The 21,953-nt window shown below is 35.8% G+C and overlaps 1 protein-coding gene across 1 annotated transcript in view; it reads left to right on the forward strand.

The window, feature by feature from the left end:
* Window positions 1–17,711, forward strand: part of LOC117989435 (uncharacterized) — an 81,135-nt gene extending 63,424 nt beyond the window's left edge. Inside the window, exons 2-4 of the mRNA XM_034976790.1 lie at window positions 13,951–14,010; window positions 14,962–15,036; window positions 15,432–17,711. Coding sequence (XP_034832681.1) covers window positions 13,951–14,010; window positions 14,962–15,036; window positions 15,432–16,418 — 1,122 coding nt within the window. The 3' untranslated portion in view covers window positions 16,419–17,711. The remainder of the gene's footprint in view (window positions 1–13,950; window positions 14,011–14,961; window positions 15,037–15,431) is intronic.
* Window positions 17,712–21,953: the final 4,242 nt, after the last annotated feature.

Genomic DNA, 21,953 nt, shown 5'->3' on the forward strand with positions numbered 1-21,953 from the left:
AGCGACATACTTAGGCTACGTGTATATGTATATTTTATTTATTTATAAATTAGCTAAAGAAAAATTATAGTTATTTATAAATTAGAAGCCGGGGTGGGTCGCTAGTATTTAAATAATATTTGTTTTGAAAGTTATGAAAATAGGTATTTACTAGGTACTGTATAACTTGATGCCTGCGACTTCGTCCGCATGGATTTAGATTTTTAAAAATCCCGTGGGAGCTCTTCGACGTTCCGGGATAAAAAGTAACATAGTATTAACTATACTAATGCAGGTTAGTATTCCTTTGATTCTACTCCTTTCATTTCTAGGTATATTAGCGTAATACTAGAGAACCTCTAGTGTAAATTTAAAGCTACCTATACGTGCTAGAAAGACCCAATTGTATAGAGTGGCTGTGGATAATTTTCGCATTGCGGCCGTCGGATTCGGTGTCGATAACGCTTCGTAACGGTCTTCGTATCTTGCTGCATTCTACATATTTCCTTTAGGCTTGCAGCGTGATTGCATTGACGGGATCTTGAATAAGATATGATATTGAATATACGGTGCACCTACTTGAATTAGGATCTGGATATTGAATGGGACCTCCTTTCGATCTAGGAGATAGACCATCTCTTGCGAGAGAAATTCAATTTAATATTTTGCGTAAATTCAATAACTTTACCGTTTATATACTAGTAAAGAGTTATCTACGCGTCTTTTTGATACAAGTTACGTTTGTAAGATACTCTTTATCTTTTCGGAGTTATGTGTTTTAAGCAATTAAATCACTTGATTCAACGGCTTAGAGTTCTCCATATTGTTCTTAAAGGTATGTAAAGTCTGCTAATTAGCACTAGGCCAGCGTGGCAGACTATGGCCTAGAACCTTCTTATTCTGACAGGTGACCTGTGCTCAGTAGTGGGCTGGTGAGAAGTTAATCATGATGATGATGATACTTACCTAATCAAATTGAAAAGTAAACTATCATTTCTTTGGCAAATTATTCATATTTTATACTCATACAAAAGTCACAACTATCATTAACAATATTCAAAGAAATTAATCATTCAATATATTAAAACAACCGATTCATTAGCAATGAAAAATTTCATTCGGGTGTAATCAGATATGACTTTCGAAATCAAAGATCTGCTCACCGGTCAGACAATCAAAGATTTGATTGATTATCCCAATTGAAATACGCTTCGTTAGGGGCCGCATCCATGCGCACATCTGTCGTATGGTCCACAGAACTTCTGAGACTTACAAAAAGCGACGAGGCCGGCTAGAGGGAGACGGCTGTATTGCATCTTAGTATAAGTAAAAGCGGGAAGGAGCTAGAATAAATTAATCCCTAACGGGGGTACAACTGTCCTTCAACTTCGATGGATTCGGAAGATTTATGGTCGGTTCGAAAAAACTTACATTAATAGGAGTTTATAAATAAGCTATATTTAATGTAAGGGTTTTAAAATTATAAAGGAATAGCTGAGATTCGCGACTTTGTCTATGTTGAATTTCTGTTCCTGTAGGAATAATAATTATAAGATATTTTTCAAAAATACTAGAGTAAATCCAATGCACATCTCCAAATGTTAATTAGTATTAAAAATTTCCTTTAATCCAATCCATGCCTGTAGGTGTGCGTCCACTGTTGGACATAGGCCTCTTCAAAAGCGCGCCCCAAATATGGTATTCCGCCTTCCTCATCCATTCGCTTTCCGTAACCTTCTTCAGGTCATCGGTATAGCGGCTAGAGGTTGTCCTGCACTCCGATTACCCACTTCTGCCCCATCGGCCGCTGGTCCTGCGACAGACATGACCTGCCCGTTGCCACTGAAGCTTGCTTATCCTTCGAGCTATGTCGGTCGCTTTTGTTATTCTGCGAATTTCCTCGTTCCATACTTTATCCATGATAATATAGATACCCATAGGTAGTTGTGCTATAAATTTTCAAAATCTAAATAGGTACATATATTTAAAAGGAAAAGGTGACTGACTGACTGATTGATCTATCAACGCACAGCTCAAACTACTGAATGGATCGGGCTGAAATTTGGTATGCAGATAGCTATTATGACGTAGGCATCCGCTAAGAAAGGATATTTGAAAATTCAACCCCTAAAAGGGTAAAATAGGGGTTTGAATTTTGTGTAGTCCACGCGGACCAATAAATCGTAACAATCAAGCAGACAAACGGAAAAACAGTCTCGCATTTATATTATTAGTAGTACATATTATTGGTTTGTCTCAACTCTTCAAACCCATTAAGTTTATTTTAGAGAGTTCCCAGAAATTCTTCCCAGATTCTCTAGCAGTAATAATAGTTTTCGTGTAATCCCTTAGTTGATGAGCTGTTGAATGAGATTTGTGTGAAGATTTTCGTTATAAATTGTAATATTATTGTGGCTATTAATGATACTGATAGGAAAAAATAGTCCCAACCAGTTAAACTGCTTATTTAAACATTATTGAAATCATTTGTCTGTACTTAAGTACTTTGTAGTTTAAACATAGCATAACTTTATAATTTCAATCCATCGCCAGCTCACTACTGAGCACGAGTCTCCTTTCAAAATGAGTAGGACTTAGGCCGTTAATCCATCCTCCCCACCACGCTCGCCACGCTGACCAAGTGCACGGATCGGCAGACATCACTACCCCTATTATAAATGCGAAAGTGTTTGTTTGTTGGTTGGTCCTTCAATCACGTCGCAACGGAGCAACGGATTGACGTGATTTTTTGCATGGGTATAGTTTAAGACCTGGAGAGTGACATAGGCTATTTTTATGCCGGAAAATCAATGAGTTCCTAAGGGATTTTTAAAAACCTAAATCCACGCGTACGAAGTCGCGGGCATCAGCTAGTAGATACCATAATGTTAAAGACTACCGAATTTATTCGATTTTATACTCTGTTCTGATTCAATTTCACGAACGGCAATCTGCTGTGGGTTTGACGTTGATTCTGAAATGCGAGTCCAAAACCACTTAACGTAAATCCAGTTTTCTTATTGGAAATGTATGCTATTGTCTCCGGCGAGATATAAAATACCGATATGACCCAGCGACGTCTTCGTTGCAAGAAATATTCAGGGGATACAACCCACACTTTTAATAGCAGTTACATCATTTCCACACAATGAGGGCCCCGTCCACACCCATTCTCTGTCCGTATGATTTGAAATTATAGCACCGTTTTATTTGCTCTCGGCGCATTTATATGCGGTCGCCGAGTCGCACATTGTGCCCCGATATTATATGTTTAGGCACCTACACCGAAGATATTTAAGGTTTCTGTATTTAAACTCTCTTTAGTTCGGTGGTTTAGGATACTGTACTATGACTGGTTTGAACCGCTCAATATTGATTGGGGGGGACAAACATAATATTTGTCAACCACCTACTAATATCCATACTAATATTATAAATGCGAAAGTGTGTCTGTCTGTCTGTCTGTATGTCTGTCTGCTAGCTTTTCACGGCTCAACCGTTATACCGATTTTGACCAAATTTGGTACGGAGATAGCTTGCGTCCCGAGAAAGGACATAGGCTACTTTTTATTCCGGAAAATTAAACAGTTCCCACGGGATTTTCAAAAACCTAAATCCACGCGGACGAAGTCGCGGGCATCATCTAGTACTTAATAAATGCGAAAGTGTGTCTGTCTGTCTGCTAGCTTTTCACGACCAAACAGTTTAACCGATTTTGATGAAATTTGGTACATAGTTAGCTTATATCCCGAGAAAAAACATAGGCTACTAGTTCTCGAGGGGAAAACCCTAAATTCACGCAGACGAAGTCGCGAGCATCGTCTAGTGCAAAATAAAATATGGCTATCTTTACTAATGTTATAAATACTAAAGTGTTTATCTACGATATAATCGCGAAGTGATAAAGCCCCAGCTAAAAATAAAGATTAAAAAAACTATCTGTTGCCTTTTTATGACAATCCACTGAAATTTTCACCTATAGCCAATGATATTAGAAGAAAAAGAGGTATAGCATAGAACCGTTATTTTGGTATTTAAAAGACACCCAATGAAGGGTCATTACTACCTACCTACCTAAGTAAGTCTCTTTGACAACACATAAAGTGTCGCGACTTGGACGAAAAGCGACTTGTTGCCTTCTCGTATGTGTATAAACTTCGATTGTGTGGGAGGTAGAATGAAACTGTAATTTAATCCCTGATTGTGTTCCCATTTAATTTATATGACTTTTAATCCAATTTTGACGCCCAACAGAACGCGACGAAATAGTCACTATATATCCCGCAAATTGCTAATGCGCGTGGCCGCCATTTTAGTGACGTCAGCACTAGAATGAAGTTTCGAGCTGATAGTATATTTTTATTTCGGCTGAAGTCAAAATGACGTCATTTCGATGTTATTGAGACATGATACCAGCGCAATAGCAATTTGCGGGACTTATACCACTTCGTTTCGTTAATTCATGGTTAGGTAGAAACAATCTTTCCCAAATTAGGTCATGACTGATTATACCAAAGAAAGGCTACACCACATTCCAAACCTTACTATTAAACGATATCCGGTACAAAGCTGCGTATGAATCGATTTAAAGTAGGTGGCTCTATAAGCGAGGCACCTTAGATACTTAAACAACACAATAATCATCTATCAGATAAACCGGCGCTGATCAAATTAGTGGAACCGGACGAATAATCTTTGATCACTTTCAAATAACGTTGGTTAGAGGAAAATTCGTCAACAACAGATTAGTTTATTAAGTTATCAAAATCAAAGTAAAGTTTTGATTTATGTTTATAGATGCGGTAATCTAAGCATTTTTTGTAAGTAATTGGCGTTTCTGCAATGGATAAAAATTTGTTCTTTTTAATCATATTTATATCCATTGCAGAACCAAAATATATCTACTCGTAATAGTCGATTTAAAAAAATGTGTAGGTTCGAGAAATCAGGTGATCATCATTTTCAACCGATAGACGTCCTGTGCTGGACATAAGGAGGTATTTTATAGGGACTTCCCCACTCTGAAAAGTTAGAGGTGCGTGCATGGTATCAAACCCCGGACTACAAGACTAGAAAGCCGATGACTTAACCACTAGGCTATCACCGCTAACTTATTTCCATACGTAAAGTCAAAGTCAAGTCTAAAGTCAAATGATTTATTCAAAATAGGTAATTAATAACTCTTTTTGATGGTCAGATGGTCGTATAGTACCTATGCTACAGGTCGAGATGGCAATCGGGGAGGGAACGCCCCGCACATCCGCACAGCCCCCGAGTTAACCCGGTGCGGGCGAGCGTGGGTGACGTACGGGTGTGCGGGGCATCCCCCCGCCTCATACTACGATTGCTATCTATACCTATCGCAGACTATAGTTACTAAATATTTTTTATTTTTTATTATTAAACTGATAAAAATTACATAATATTCCTGCTACATTAAATGCCACAAAAACCACAGTCGGTTTTATTGAGCACTGTGTTAACTTAATATAGTAAATATATTATAATATAACTACAAAACTAAGACATAAGCATAATTCCTATAAAAAGTAAGCGGTTATTTATTACACCGAAGGTGGCAATCAAGTCATTGTGGACCTTAGCGCATGCCCATTATCCTTTTATTACTAAAATAGATTTTTAGAACGTAAAGCAATTTAAGAATAGCTTGATATTTGTCGTAATTACATAGGACGGTTGGAACGGTAATAGTTATAAAAACTAAATGATGCTTTAATGTTCTATCAATAAAGTAAATTGGCAGGATAAGAAAATGGGTCAACATTCCGTCGGGTCGGCGGTAGAGGGGAAAAAATACTCGTTATATTGAAATTAAGTTCAATTAATAACACATTATTATTTTTGTAGTCAATTTTGACGGACCCGTTTTTTAATGACAGCAGATTTCAACTCTTTCTTTCTTTATAACAGTATTTCTCATTGCTGATGGTTATCAATCACGTGAGGTGTGGCACCAGATCCTTCCGCATATAACTTACTAAGAGAACGAGATTTCGACCCTCCGACGAGCGATGGCTTAACGTATTCTCCGAGAAAACGAAAACGAGCCTCCATAGGCGGTCACCAATCCAGTTACCGACATAGGTCAACGTTGCTTAACAAACGCAATTGATTGATATCTGTTATCATTACTTTGGCTTTGGAGTTTGGGCTACTCATCCCTCTTTCTACTTTAGATACAATATAAACTACCTATAATAAACTTGCCATTACACTGACCATAATATGGCTATTGTTGGTAATAAATTTTATTTTAATTGGGTATGTAAGTACTTGCGGTAAAAGATTTCTAGATCTTCGATTTTTTAACTTACTTCTTCTGCATCTAATTACATAAAAATAATAATACTTTCCTACTTACCTATACCAACTCTTTATTATAATCAACATTAACTTGAAGCTTTCTGTAGCTCTGTAATTAAGAACTTGTAAATGAACTCACAATATTCTGCAGCACATCATGCGGCAATAAATTATATTGCTTAGAGACAGGGTTATTGTGCACCAAGCAGAATATTGCTTTTTTTAATTCAACTTGAAAGACATTCAATTCAGCGAATCATCATGGCCATTTTATACGATATGCCTGATCAATTTCTTCTCACGTATCTTGAATTCTATTGATTGTCATTTTTAGAAGCGTGGTTGAAACAAAATGATTACCTATTGTAAAGGTGTTTTAATCTCTTCAGTGCAAAGGAAATTCATTTGTACCAAATTACAGTAACATTAAACATTTAAGGAGGCTAAATAATTTTAAATACATATCAGAAACTGCGTAACCGGCAGGAATCGAACCTGCATCTAAATAATTCAGTAATTTCCTTGAAGTGTAGGTAAAAACACTATCATAAAAATTGAAAAAATTTAAGGAGGCTAATGGGAGGCTAACATTGCTGTTTGGAGAACTAGCTGGGGGTTATAACAGTAACTATCATATTATTTTTGACAACTGTGTTGCAAACTGACACAGTCGCACTCTTCAGTGATAAGCAAATAAGAAAAAGAAGATTAAAAGTGCGTACAAAACGCATAGTCCAATCTGAACACGAAGCGTATGACTGCGCATTTACAAAAACTTGTTTATTTTATTCTTAGTCTATGATCTGCGCAAACTGCGATGTTGCAACTTCAGATTATACTAATTGTTTTGTACGCACTGTGCAAAATATCGTTCATCCTTCTCAGCCAGAAAGGACAAAAAAGAAAATAAATGAAAAAAGTCTTAGCTAAATTAAAACTATATTTTTATCTTGCCCAATAAGGTATCAAGAGTTATTTTATAGGTCCTGTTTGCAACAAGATAAAATTGTTAGGATCTGTCAAACCAGTGAAAAAAACGTCGTTATAAGAAAAAGTATGGCATCAGCCATACAATAACGTTGAGAGCACTGTACCTTGTATATACTCGGCAATAAACGCCGTACAAGTTCATATTTCATGAAAAATTCATACCGTGGCCCTGCCCTAATGATGGTGATGCCATCTTTATTGCCGACGGGATATATCTTTCATTAATTGTTTATTCCGAATGTTGACACACACACATTTTATATCACTGTTGCAGTTGCATGAAAATCAAAAAGTTATTTTTCGTCAAGTTGGTAATAATTCTCGTCCTTTCTTTCATTTTGCGGTAGGTACATTATGATGCCCTTCCACACCTTATCCTGTTTTAAGCCATTATGTACATTATTTAACTAGTCGATTTAAAAGTACCTATCATTAGAGACATTTGAACATAGTGTTTCCAAAGGATATTTCAAGTAGTTTTTTCAACTTTCGTGATTAGAAGAAGGAGCTTTAACAGAAAATACAAAAGAATTTAACAAAAAACGGATGCGGTGACATTAACTTCTACGCTGGGTAGAAGTTAATATCACCGTATCCGAAAGGTAAAGTTACCTTATTTGTTTCGTTCCCAAACATACTTATCGGAGTTCTGTTCATTTTTGTCTTCCATATCCAATAACCTAATTTCAGGTAAGAGCCCGGTGGATGTTGGAAATTGAATTTCTACTTGTAAAAACGGTCCGGTAATAGAGTTTACCTTCAGATCAAATTATTTAACAACTAAGTAACATGAGAAAGAGACACACGTTACAGAGTTCCTATTAGGTAGATATATGCTGTGGAATTAAGTACATTTATTATTCAGAAAATTTTGATTTCCGAACCGCTGGTCTTGAATTAAATCTACCTAGTCAAAGACAACTTTCAAGGTGGTTTCATCATGATCAACCCATCGCCGCCGGCCTACTACCGAGCACAGGTCTCGTCCAAGAATGAGAAGGGTTTGGGCCATAGTCCATAGATTTGCCTAGAAAGTCTCTATTAACGCTTGACTTGAAAGTCTCAATAATTTAGATCCAAAATGTCAAACTTGAATTTTACACTGCATCATATTATTTCTAAATTAAAATACCGAGTTACAAATTTAAATGTAATTTTAAAGGAAAATAGCACCCTAATACATTTATAATTTCATTTGCATTTAGATTATAAAATTATCATTTTGAATACCGTCGAGTCCTAGCATCATTTAAAGCTATTGTAATCAAACAAAGGTACTGTTTAACGAACACGTTGGAAGTAAAAGGCTAAAATTAAGTCACTTTTACCTCCAGAAGTCTGTTGCATACAAAATTTCATATACTCAATACTGTAGAATGCACCTTGAGTTGCAGCCATTGAAATAAATGTATACAGATCGTTGGTTATAGCTTTACATTTTTCCTCCTGTATGAGATTTAGACCCTAAATATTTATTCTTTCTAAACATTATCTCTTATAAAAGATATCAATCCATACACATACCTTGTTTTTCTAAAAGAACATCATAAAGCTCTTAAAATCAAGCTAAGGAATTTGTGAGTTATACACAATTGTAGATCATAAATAAACTTTTTTGAATAAGAACTATCTTTTACTTTAGTTAACTTTGCCTCCGCATTCTTTGCTTTTGTTTGGTTGTACGTCGCGGTCGTTTTTCTCCTGAGAAAATTACATTTTTTCTCGCCATTTGGCGCGCTAACTTAGATTGTATTTTATCTTTATGTGTAATCATAATTCATGCTGTTTTGCTCTTTTCTCTGAGGAATATCGCTAGGTGTTTAAGGTCTCCACTCCCATCTCCGTTCTCTGTAACTGTCGTACTTACTATTGTTTATTAAACTCCGTTAGATCGCTACATTTGATATCGTTCATGTGATGGAACTCCAAGATTTTACTTCGACTGAGATAAAGATATTGCCTCTCTTTTATTTTGTTAGATAACCTTGCGACATTGGACGACTGCCATGCCGTATTTTAAATAGAGTAAAATAAGAAACGTTTGTGTACCATTCCATTCTCATGCATTATTACATAACGATGGATAATAAAAGGTTTCTTGTTTTGAAATCGTTTACTTTGTAGACCTTTCGTGTGACCTGAGTAGCGTCCGCTAACGTACAAACAAAATGATAAATGAAGATCATCGGTAGTTATGGTTACATAAACGCTGATGGATTGATTGTAGGCGGCCGTGTGTGCCTATCAATCGATTAGTTCCTGCCCAAGCCGAGCCCCAGGCCCCGCTTATAAACGATTATGTTTAATGGTCTTCGAAACTTTAAGTGTTGGCTTATGATATCCTATCGTTTAAAGCGTAGTCCTTTTTTCGACACTAATAGATGACTTGGAGTAATAACTCCGACGGGACCGTTATAAACCCCGTTGTAAGAACGAAATATTTTCGGTGATTATATAATTATTCATAAGTCGACAACTAGCTTTCACTCTCGACAATCCATTTTTCTTCAGCTTTCTATACGGCGTCCGAAGTCAAATGCGAGAGATTAATTAAATAATATTCAATAAGCGTTGTTTGATTTACAAAAGAGTAATCTGTGGCGGCATCTAACACAAATACGAACCACTCGTCGACCTGATTTCAATCACCATTCATTATTCACTCACTTCCTTTGCATTCGCCGAAGTGTGTTCGCCCGTTGTGTTTTGTTTAACTTTCATATTTCAAACTCCTCGGGAAAGTCGGGCGATACAATGCTTGAAGTAATTGAATTGGTTAAAAGTTCTTGGATTATTTGAGGAGCGGCTAGATTGGTTTGCGTTTCTTAAAACGGGGTTGACTTTTGAGCCAGTTAGATAATTTCATTTCCATTCGAGAAGCTACTTTGATGTGCATGTTTCTCAATAGCAATTTAGACAGCATAATATGATTTATGACTCATTGGGTAAATAAAGTAAGATTTTCTGTATCAAACACGAAGCGAAGCACTCTCGCGTCCATTTTTTGTTGCCATTAGTTGACGTGAAATAACACTTCAGCGTTGTATCGTGATCCAAAAAAATAAATTGTGTGAAAAATTACGATGATTACATCTAATAATGGAAGTCGGAGTTGTTTGATGGCCACTGTCAGATAGGCATCATTAGCCGCTATGATGGTGACCTAGAGAGAAAGAGAGAGAAATAGAATTAATTACTTGTCTTACTACGTGAAAATTCGATGTAAATTGTTTTGTATTTTTAAGCTTTCTTAGATATTGTATGAAACCGTCATATTGTATGAGGAGGGCGATGATCATTGCAACACTTTTCATTCTTCTGCAGGATCATCGTTCCCATTTGTTACTGTAAATCATAAGTTCAAATTAAGTAAATAAGTTTGTAATAAGTTGTTAATGATATTATGAGGAATATGTACGACTCACATAAAGAGGAGTTGTAGCGGAATGCTATTTTTACATACTGAAAAGTCAAAGCTTTAACGTTATCTTATTAATAAATAACTTATTTTATTGCATTTTAATATCAGACAGCACTAAAAGTAATGAGACGTTTCGCTATCGCTCCAGATACCAAATCCATTAACAGATATTACTTAGTATGGTGTAAAATAATATGCATAAGTGTACAGGCACTTATCTGTGAGATTACAACCACTAAAGACTATGTAAAGCTTACAGTGTTTTTTTAAAGATCGGACTAAATAAACATTCCCCTTTTATCAAACTTCATTGATTACCGCTCGATTACCGTGTCTGTTAATAAGAAAATTAAGTAAGTACCTGTTCTTTTTTATAGATATCTAGTACTTAAAATTTACAAAACATGTTGGTACATTTTATTCTCTTTTCATTTTGAACATAAGCGAAAAGAATGATAACACAAAGCAGGTACGTGTTATTGAAGAATTAAGTAAGTACAAAGCAAATATGCCAGTGCATAATTTAAAACATAATTGCAAAAACCACTTTGCAATTGCTTTTACGGTTCATCAACTTTGCAACAAAGAAACGAGCAACGCGAATAAAAGTAAAAAGTAAATTCAATTTTATTTTTTAATCTTCAAAAAAACTCGTCAATCATGATGACCTTAACTTTTGAAAACCCTTCGTCAAGTCACGAAGGATTTGACATGTTCGTGCCACTGTATGCATCCGTGGATTCCGAGAGCTGTCCCTTTTGCCATATCATGCAATTAAAATGGACCCACAATCAACAGTAGATGCCGTCACTTTATCAAAAACATTAACCTGAGCACTCCGACGTTTTGTTTTTTCTTTTTGCTCACATAAAACCTTCTCCTGACTTAGATAAGCATAATGCGCTGGCTTCTGGGGAATAATTAAAAGTCCATTTTTACATTTACTACATCGATTATTACAGTGCGATGCGCTAATTAAGAATTCGAATGTTCATTACGATTCCAAAAAAGGTATTCGTATCGGGCATATATCATTACAAAAAACCGGTCCATTGCATGTCGAATTACTGGCAAAAAGTTTTGTAGCCTCTTTTGTGGTGGAGATTTTGTGCATTCATTTTGTTTTGTTTGAACAAAGTTTATAATGATAACTTGTTTATTTAAGTGCTAGTGTAAATACTTACCTATTATTTTATCACACCGTGCTATCTCAGTAATAATAATAGCATACACTTAGATTAAATTTATAATATCTATTACTGATCTTTAATCACATGAGATTTGTACTGCTCGTGCCAAACTTTGGAAAGCTTAGCTAAACTAAAACGATTCTTTCTAATATCGTCTTCATTTAATAGGTTTTGATTTTAATAGGTACAATAAAAAAGTTACAATAGAAAAAGGTAAAATACCCTCTTTTTAAGAAAAAGCGGATGTCGAAAATCGAGTTTCTCGTTGGAATTCATATTTCAGAGAAAAAATGTGAACCCTTGAAGGATCTTTTATGCCTTACTGCGCATTTAATGATCCGGTTCTCTCATGAAGACGGCCGAAGACCGAAAGAATAGGCCGTTTTATGTAAGAATGAATTTTCATCCTCCTGAGCAGGATACAACCGCAGAATGGAGCTAAAGGCTAACTTTAGTAGCGCTTTGTGGTTAGAACCACTCCTAGTTGGGAAATTATATTCTCTAGACTGCTCTTACTACTGTGTGTAGAGGCAGTTTATTGCCGTATGTCTGTTTGTTTACATTTGAGAATGAACGTTGTTCCTTCATTATTTTATTTAGCTGAAGAGAATGTGCGCGTTCAAGCTGCATTTATGTTATTATGTGTATGACGTATGTGATAAATAATCGATTGCAAAATCTTTTCTATAGTTTACACATACCTCTTAGCAAAAATGATAAAAGGATTTTTAACGTTCTATTTGCAATTGATATGAGTTTTAACTGATTAATATGCAGACTAAACTACTCAAGTTATTTACTTTTTTAAATGTACTTGCCAATAAGTATAAGTACCTACTTGTTGTTTTAAGTCAACTTTTCCTCATTTTTTTTTATTAGTTGACAAACTATACCTTGACCTTACCCAGGTATAGCGGTTTTATTAGAGCCATACCTAGCTTACCTATTGCACGGCTTTACCTATTGCAGTGGCAAGTGGCTTACCCTTAAGTCAAAATTCAAAAAATAAATCTTCTTATACAGACAGGTTGAAGGAAGCTCTTAAATTACCATTACTATCACATTATGCCTCCTGCCTATATTCATGAGTGACAGATGCGTGATTGTATAACAAACAAGCTCTATTCGTGTGATACAGTCCATCTGTTTTGTGTATCATTTATCTGTTAACGTTTTTGTTATATAAATCTCAACCTAATGCTGAACGTCCACCGAATATTTGAAGCTATACTTGTAGCAAAGCGTGTGCGGGTTTGCGGGGCGTTCCCTCCCTGATTGCCATCTCGACTTGTCGCGTACTGTAGGTGTATCGCGTCAAAATCAACATTGTTTACACTATTACGTATGCACTTCGTAAAATCTTGGCACATTTGTTTGCCATTTAGCAATAGCATGCAAACACATTCGGATGACATGTCTGGTCCATGCACATACATATGCACATGGACATGTTCAAGCTGTGACAAAAATGACACACGGCGATATGTTAAAAAACTGGTTGAACGCGAGTCGGACTTGCTCACGAAGGGTTCCATACCACCGTGAAAGATATGGTTTCTTTGCAAGTCGTCCCATTCGCAACTCGTCCCATTTGCAGCTCGTCACTATGTACTTTTATTTTTTTAGTTTGCATTGCGGTCATTTTAAATTTTTTGGTAAAAAAAATTCTATGAATTTATATGAATAAAATCACAATACTATGAATTCACACTCTATGAAAATTTCAACTGTCTAGGACCTAATGGTAACAGTTCAGGAGATACAGCCCGCTGACAGTCAGACGAATGGACAGACGGACGGAAGCTTAGTAATAGGGTCCAGCTGGCATCCTTCGGGTACCTAAAACCTTCCTTCCTTCGGAACCCTAAAAACGATTCGGATGACATGTCTGGTCCATGTGGCACACGGCGAGATTTTCAATAAGAAGGGTATCCAAACGACGCTTTAACAATCATGCGTCGCTATTGGCATGCGTGGATCGCCATATCTTATTTTGTTTAAGTGTGTATAAATTCAAGTTTACTTATCAACTTTTTTTGTTCACAGTTCGCAGCACCTCGACCTGGTGGGGAGTCATCGTGTTTGCAGGGCCCCGACTGTTTTATGGTGAGGATGCCACATTTTTTTGTTATAGTAGGTGCAGTTTAGAAATTAATAATTTATAGTAATGATTAATTTTCATATAAATCACTGTTTCATTTTAAATTACGATATTATTATGAATTTTCAAATCTTGATTTATACGTTTTAAAAACAGAAGACAATTTTCGAGACAAATAGTTTTTGTATCAGAAAGGTAGGGTAATTTATAATTTTCTGTTAAAAATTCATAGTTTTTATTAAAATGTAAATTGTACCGTAACTGACAACATAAAATTTGAACGTCAATAACAAAAAATAAATGTTAACAACTTTATTTAAAACTAGACATTGGTGCGTCTGCCCATTAAATTGTAAAGCACATAACTGTTAGCTAGTTATCATAGGACACTAGCTCAAAACCTAACAGTAATAACAAGTTGTCGTAACGACTCGCACTGAACCGTGAAACCATAAAGTACTAATGTAATTACAGCTCAAAATCAATAAACTTCTCACTTGAAAGGAGCCGCGGATTCCAGACGACAGGACATTTTGTCAATACCGGTAATTAATAACCACAGCTCATAATTATTAAAGCTTACAGAGCCGGGTGGGAGTCAAGTTAACGTCAGCTCAACTAATGAGTGTTTGGGATGACAAATGCTGCATTTGAGTTTTGGTCGCTAAACAAATTTGTCTAGAACCGTCAGTTGTTAAGATTTGTTTGATCATTGTTATGTAGTTGTTTTCGTTTATTTTTGTTATAACAAGAGCTACATTATTGAAATTCTAACAATGACTTCCAAATCAGACATTAGACAATGGCCAATTAATAAAATTTCAATACTAATGTTTTGATTAAGATTGAGAATACGCTAATGCTCCTGTTTTCGTATCTAACCATTTAGTATTAAATAATTTTTGATATAATTATGTATATTGTTTTAACAAGATTTTATTATTAATTTGTTGCAGTGTTGGGAAAACTGTGAACTTCTTCAGTCAAACTACCAAGTTTGGGGTGCAGTGTGTGACGAAAAAGATATTTGTGTAAGTTCTCTACGACTCAATTTATATTTAGTAGTCTTTAAGAGATGCCTATTAGATATAACTAGCTATTCTACCTCGGGTGCATTTCGAATTTTCTCGTGTGCATTTCAGAAAATTCCTTCTTAGTGGGGTTCTACATTATCAAAGACACCTACTTGCAAAATCTCAATTTTATAGACACAGCTGTTCGAGATGTTACGTTGATTATGGTGACAGTTTATACTTTTATATGTATCATTATAATCAACCCATCGCCGGCTCACTACTGAGAGTCTTTGGCTGAGATGGGTCTCCTCTCAGAATGAGAAGGGTCTGACCATAGTCAACCACGCTGGCCAAGTGTAGATTAGAGGACTTTTGTGAATAGATATTAATAAATGTTTTATTTGTTACAGTTCCCTGGCTGCAAAGTAGCTTGTGAATTTCACACGGATGCGGCACGAGCATCTCAAACACAACCGGTCATCCATACAAAAGGCGAAGGAGTCATGAGGGTCAGTGGGGCTCTAGCCCGCTGGCCTCCACCGGCATCTCGCCCCGCGCCTTTAGTCTACGTCGTGATGAGGCGTGCAGCTGAAGGCCCTTGGCGACAGATCATACAAACCCAAGCTTTAGCTACAAGAGTCCCTTCTAACAACGAGGGTGCTCTACTCCGAGTACTAGTAGTCGACCCACAGGGACTTGTCACAATTTACAGTCCAGACGAAACATGGGACGCACATGATACAAACACATCGAACCACGACGAACACATATGGATTCTAAAAGAAATATCACTCATTCATCAGAAGGTTCTTGTGATAGGTGAAATTGCCTGGGAACCGAGGATCACACGTGGCGTTTATCTCGTGACGTGGGAAGTCGATGGAGGCGGTCTCAAGGGAAATCTGTTCACCGACTCCACTAGAGTTACGCTGTCTCTATGGCCGGATACAATATATCACATTCAAGTAGAATTAGTCTCTAGAACTCCAGGAGTAGATAATGAGAAATCTGAAACTATGACCATAGACACGAGCCGTGCTCAACGTGTTTCGACCGAAAGCGTCCAGGATGTTGAAGTTAGTGAAGGAGATCGGCTGATGTCCGTTTTGGTTAGTTCAATGAGAGGAGAGCGCGTATCCGAACGTGCTCCAGATTCAGAATTAGTATTAGGTTGCCTATCAGCTATGGTTGCTTTTGGGTTAGCAGTACTTGCTGCCATTGTATGGAGGCGGAGACGGCGAGGAACCTTCCCAGGCACCAACGTATATGTAGGATCTTCTTCTGTGCTAAAGAGAAAGTTAGTTGAAGACTTTATTCCCGCACAACACTGTTTTCAACCTGTGCTTGCTCCAGAAACGCCTACCAATGGGACGGCTTCAAGGGATGTTGTTGTGTGACGTCATAGTTTTGACATGCTGTCATTTGAAGACCGCGTTTTCAGTTCCTAAAATTGTTGGACGAAATATTCGCATGTACGATCGCTTTCAGGAAAGTGCAGTGAACAAATGGATTTAAGAATGTGATACAATTATATTAGATGAGCCAGTGAATAAAAATATGGCGATAGGTTTCTTTAAGAGCAAATTTATTTCGTGATTTGTGTTATATCTTATGAACTCTTGAAGTCATTGTGTAATGCTATAAGGAAATTACCTATAATATGATTTTCGGTCTGTAGATTTAGGCAAATTGTAAATTGAAAAATGTACTTATAAGTGTATTTATGATTCACAGTAAGATTAACACCAGAAAACTTAGCATTGTAAATATTATGACGACATGGTAAACCATAATTTTCTAAAATATTACTTAATTATTTTAAATGTACTGTACATATTATATTATTATGTGTTTTAAGAAGCCATCTCTATCAATTTACTATAAGATATTTTATCCTATTCAAGTAAAATTTCCAGTACTGTTTTTTTCATTAGTTTATATTAATCTAGGAGTGTTTCATAGAAACCAATCAGAAAAAGTTGCCACCTTACTTTTATTTCTACAATTGGAAACACTTTATATAAGACATATAAATTAATAAAAATATTTTTACAGCTAGTCCTTATGATTGTTTAGTTGTAGCTACTAGGTACATTATATTTTATGATCTAATTGCGAATCTTACTTATTCTAGGAACTTACGACTTCTTCAGCAATAAAAAGTACATGTATGTATTTGTAAATATTTGAAGCATTTATTGTAAAAACTGACAGAGAAGTTATATTTTTCTTGGACGTAAACATACGTATAAATACATATTTCTAAATGTTATGAAGTGGGATGGTTGAATTGACGGTATTTTTATTCGTAATCTACATGGGTTCTGTTTATTGATTAGGTGTTAGTCAAGCAAACATAAAATTACTAACTTGTAATTATTGTTAAATCATGGTGTAGTCAAATTTGTTTGGAGTTGATGTTTAGCTTTAAACAATGTAATTAAACAACTTTAGTTTCTCGTAAGTCGTAGGGCATAACATAAGAAGGCCAAAATGACTTTGTGCTCTCAACAAATATATTTTGGTTTTTGATGACCAAATTTGAAAATAGTATAAGTTAAGTGCTTAGTTAAATTTATTTATTTTTTGTGATTAATTTCGTACCTTCACTCGAATTTGTAAATAAATATTACATGCTATATTGACGCAGCTAAACTTTAACGAGTATGAATAAATATGTCTGCCAAATTGTGATGAGTTTTATTTTCAGAATCGAGAATTGCAAACGTAATATGAAATTTTGATGTAAATCCATGCTAATATTATAAATGCGAAAGCGTTTCTGTCTGTCTGCTAGCTGTTCACGGCCCATCCGTTCAACCGATTTTGACGAAGTTTTGTACAGACATAGTTTGCATCCCGCGGAAGGATATAGGCTACTTTTTATCCCGGGAAATCAAATACTTCCTATGGGGATTTAAAAAAATCTAAATCCACGCGTATTCAGAAACGCACTTTCTGTACGTAGGTATAACTTTGATAGGACTTTTTGAGAAAATCGAATCAAAGTTCCAAGGGGGTGGGACCTAAATCCACGCTGGGGAAGTCGCGGGCATCATCTAGTTTTATATATTTACAAAAGGTGCTGTTTATTTTCTCTATATAAAGTATAAGTTTTAAACTATTTATAGTTAACAACTAGCTGATCAACGCTATTTCACTCAGCTGGAAATTCTAAAAATCTTTTCTTGCTTCATGAAGAAAATCTAAATGCGAAATCTGAAGTTTCTAGACTCCGCGTTTTAAAGGATGATTTATGCTAACACGTGGCGGGCGCGGGCTGTGCCACGTCCGAGGCGCGGACGAGACACGGATTCAAAACATCACGAACATTTTATATGAAGCAGTTTATGTTTCACCGAGTGGCACCCGTGCACTCCGTGACGCACGTAATGTTTATCTCCTCCCAGAGTGAGAAGGATTTTGGCTAGAGTCTACCACGCTGGCCATGTGCGGATTGGTAGACTGCACACACCTTTGAGAACATTATGGAGAACTCTCAGGTATGCAGGTTTCCTCGCGATGTTTTCCTTCACCGTTAAAGCAAGTGACAAACGCACATAACTCCGAAAAGTTAGAGGTGCGTGCCCGGGATCGAACGCCCGACCTCCGATTAGAAGGCGGACGTCCTAACCACTAGGCTATCAGAGCTTTTTGTACATGTGTATGGTATAATGTAATTCAGTCAGTTAATGCTTTTACGAGTAATATTATGTTGAATTACAATAAAAAAATACATGATATTAGGTATGTTAAAACAATAGGCTTAAGCGAAAACTAATTTGTAAGGATTTCATGCATGGACGAGTTCAATAAAAGCAATAATTCCAAGAAAGCTCTTAAATAAATATCCACAGATTGAATACGATTCAAAAGGCTCATTGGACGGTTTGACTGAGTCTCGGATAAAACGGTACCCATTGTCTAGGGATTAACGTCAACGAAATTGTTGTCAACAAACGCCCGATCAAACAAAAAGATTTGCGCGTCATGGGTCCCTCAGAACCAGAACACTTCATTTAATTCATTGTGACAAACTTAGCCGAAAAAGAATATTAAAAATTTAAAAAACCGGCCATTTGCGAGTCAGGCTCGCGCAACAAGGGTTCCGTATAACAGTCGCATTTTTTCGAAATTTTGCAAGATAATTCAAAAACTATGATGCATAAAAATAAATAAGAATCTGTTTTAGAATGCACAGGTGAAGCCCTTTCATATGATACCCTACTTGATTTATCTTACTTCGAAAATTAAAAATACTAACTTTTAGTTCATGACCACAATTTAAATTTTTTATTATTAATATATTTTATATATATTTTAATTTTTTTTGTGATGCTACCACAAATTCACGGTTTTCAAATTTTTCTCCTAATGTCTGCTACAAGACCTACCTACCTGCTGAATTTCATGATTCTAGGACAACGGGAAGTACAGACAACAAAGTTATCCTATAAGGGTTCCGTTTTTCCTTTTGTGGTACGGAACCCTAAAAAGAATTCAAACTGTAAGTAAAGATTAGATAGATTTGGCTAAAACATCGGCATCATCAAAGGCGATAACAAGAAAAACATAAAACGAAATCTTTTTATATTCGGAGTCTGGCTCATTAAGGTGACGCAGTACGCCCGACCGAACCTGTTTGCTTTTCACTTGACATTGTATGAGAAAGGTGAGAGGCACGATGATTTTCACCGAAATCAAGGGTTTAGGAAAAATATTTTTGAGAAAAAACTACTAAGTTTATGTTTGCAAAGTATAGTTATTTCAACTAATGAATAAATAAACTATGTCCAATGTTAAATTTCTTTAGAATTTTCATACCCCTAATCTTATTTATTTACGCCCAAAGTTGTCATAAATTTAGTGTTAAAATAGGAAACTTTTGACCCTCGTAACTTTAAGATCAATATTTTTTTCAATGTTTTATATATCAATAAACCTAGATAATGACGAGATTAATCGATATAATACTTAGTTTTGAGCGTACAGTATCAAGTAATGTAGTAATTACCCTCCTACGTTTGTATGAAGAAAGCATCGTCCTGAGTACCCTTAAGTAGAGAATTTCATTAACCTAATCGTGTTAAAAGCTACCAGGTACGTGACAATTATAAAAAGGTTATTCCAACATGCAAATGTGAAGGAGGTCCTATGTAAATTACTTGTAAATGGAAGGTAGCAGCAGAATCTGAACTATAATAGACTGTATTCGTGTTCGTTTCATCATAAATCAAGAGTCGAGATTAGATATGGGGCTTTTTGTTTTCACGTCGTTAGCATCGGATCCGAATGTTATATTTCGTTGGGGCACTTTAGATAATGCTCATTAGGTTGGACTTCTAGTTTCCTCATAAGTTTTCATTAAAATAATCTGGGTTTGTATTTTTTTTATACATGAAAAACCTTTTATTGAATAAAAAACTAAACGGCTACAAGATTAAAACCCTTGATTATTAAATCAGTTTTTGATCATTATTGAACTAGGTATGCAAATGAATCACTAATAATATGTCAGATTTTTTTAAATAAACGAAGTAAATTTTTGTTTGCTGAATTGCCAGTCTTTTTACAAAATAAATAAATATTCAAAACAAATATTCAAATAAACTTAGTACGATGAGGATATAGTTTGGAACTAGATGATAATGTGTGAAAGCATCACTGATATGATAATTTATAACTAATGTAAAAGAAGGATTCATTGATTCAATGAAACAACAGAACTACATAACATCACTTTACTTTAAAATATATCGCAGCATTATTTGCAAGATATTAAGTAGGTAGGTCCTGTCAGTTGACTTAAGTTACTGTACTATTTAGGTTGGGGTCCCAAGGTGCTGGAATGGTGACCTCGCACCGGAAGACGCAGCATTGGAAGACTCCCCACTAGGTGGACGGACGACATCAAACGAGTCGCAGGGAGCCGCTGGATTCACGCAAGACCGTGGCGTGTGGAAGTCCCTACAAGAGACCTATGTCCAGCATTGGATGTCTATCGGTTGATGATGATGATGATGACTGTATATAGTATATCAGTATTAAAAATATCCTACGCCTGTGAATTAGAACTTTTCACAAAGCAACAAATATAAGAGAAATTGAAGTAGTATTCACGTCTAAATGTGATTTAGTTTACAAATGTATGATTATTGTACGATGGAGCAATTCATTTTATTTACCCATTTTATTCTTGGCCCGCGGTTCTAGTATAAAGCATAGGCCCATAAATAACACGGAAAATAGAAGGTGAACGCTTCCACGAGTATCCTTTTGGGAACGGCCAAAGCATTATTTTAAGATTTATTACAAAACTTGAACACATTTCTTATTCCTTATGTTCTTTGCGTCCGATAGAGTCTTAATTTTGGCAATTTTTTTCGATATTCTTTAGTGAAATTATATACAAATATATATTAAGTATGTAAAAAGAAATAATATATGCGTAAACTCACATGTCTATCGTATAATGTCATTGATGTTCTTTTACTTCTTCATCATGTAAGTACAGAGTAGGGGTAGTAATACGGGTTTTACAGACGTTCGACAAAGCCGTTTAGACAGCAATACGGTAAGTGCAAGCGAAGGAGCGATCGGCCTACGTTGTTAGAGCTAGACCTATGTTGTCGTTAAGGCGTCGGACTACTGTTTCTTTATACTGTGGCGTAAGTATATATAACAATGAAGACTTGTAAAAAATTAAATGGCGTGGCAATTAGAATCAAGAGAATCTGCAACTTGAGAAATAAAGGCATTGATTAGTAGGAAACCCAATTTCCCATGCGAAAATCATTTGCATAGTTGGATATCAATTCCAAAGTCATTTCTCAGCTATCCCCCACGGAACGTTAATACAATTTAGGTCAGTAGGTATAAAATCCATCTAGGTAGCTTATACCAATCAAGCTTGAATATTGAAATTAATTTGT

This window comes from Maniola hyperantus, chromosome 16, assembly GCF_902806685.2.
Source record: "Maniola hyperantus chromosome 16, iAphHyp1.2, whole genome shotgun sequence".
Classification (NCBI taxonomy): Eukaryota; Metazoa; Arthropoda; class Insecta; order Lepidoptera; family Nymphalidae; genus Maniola; species Maniola hyperantus.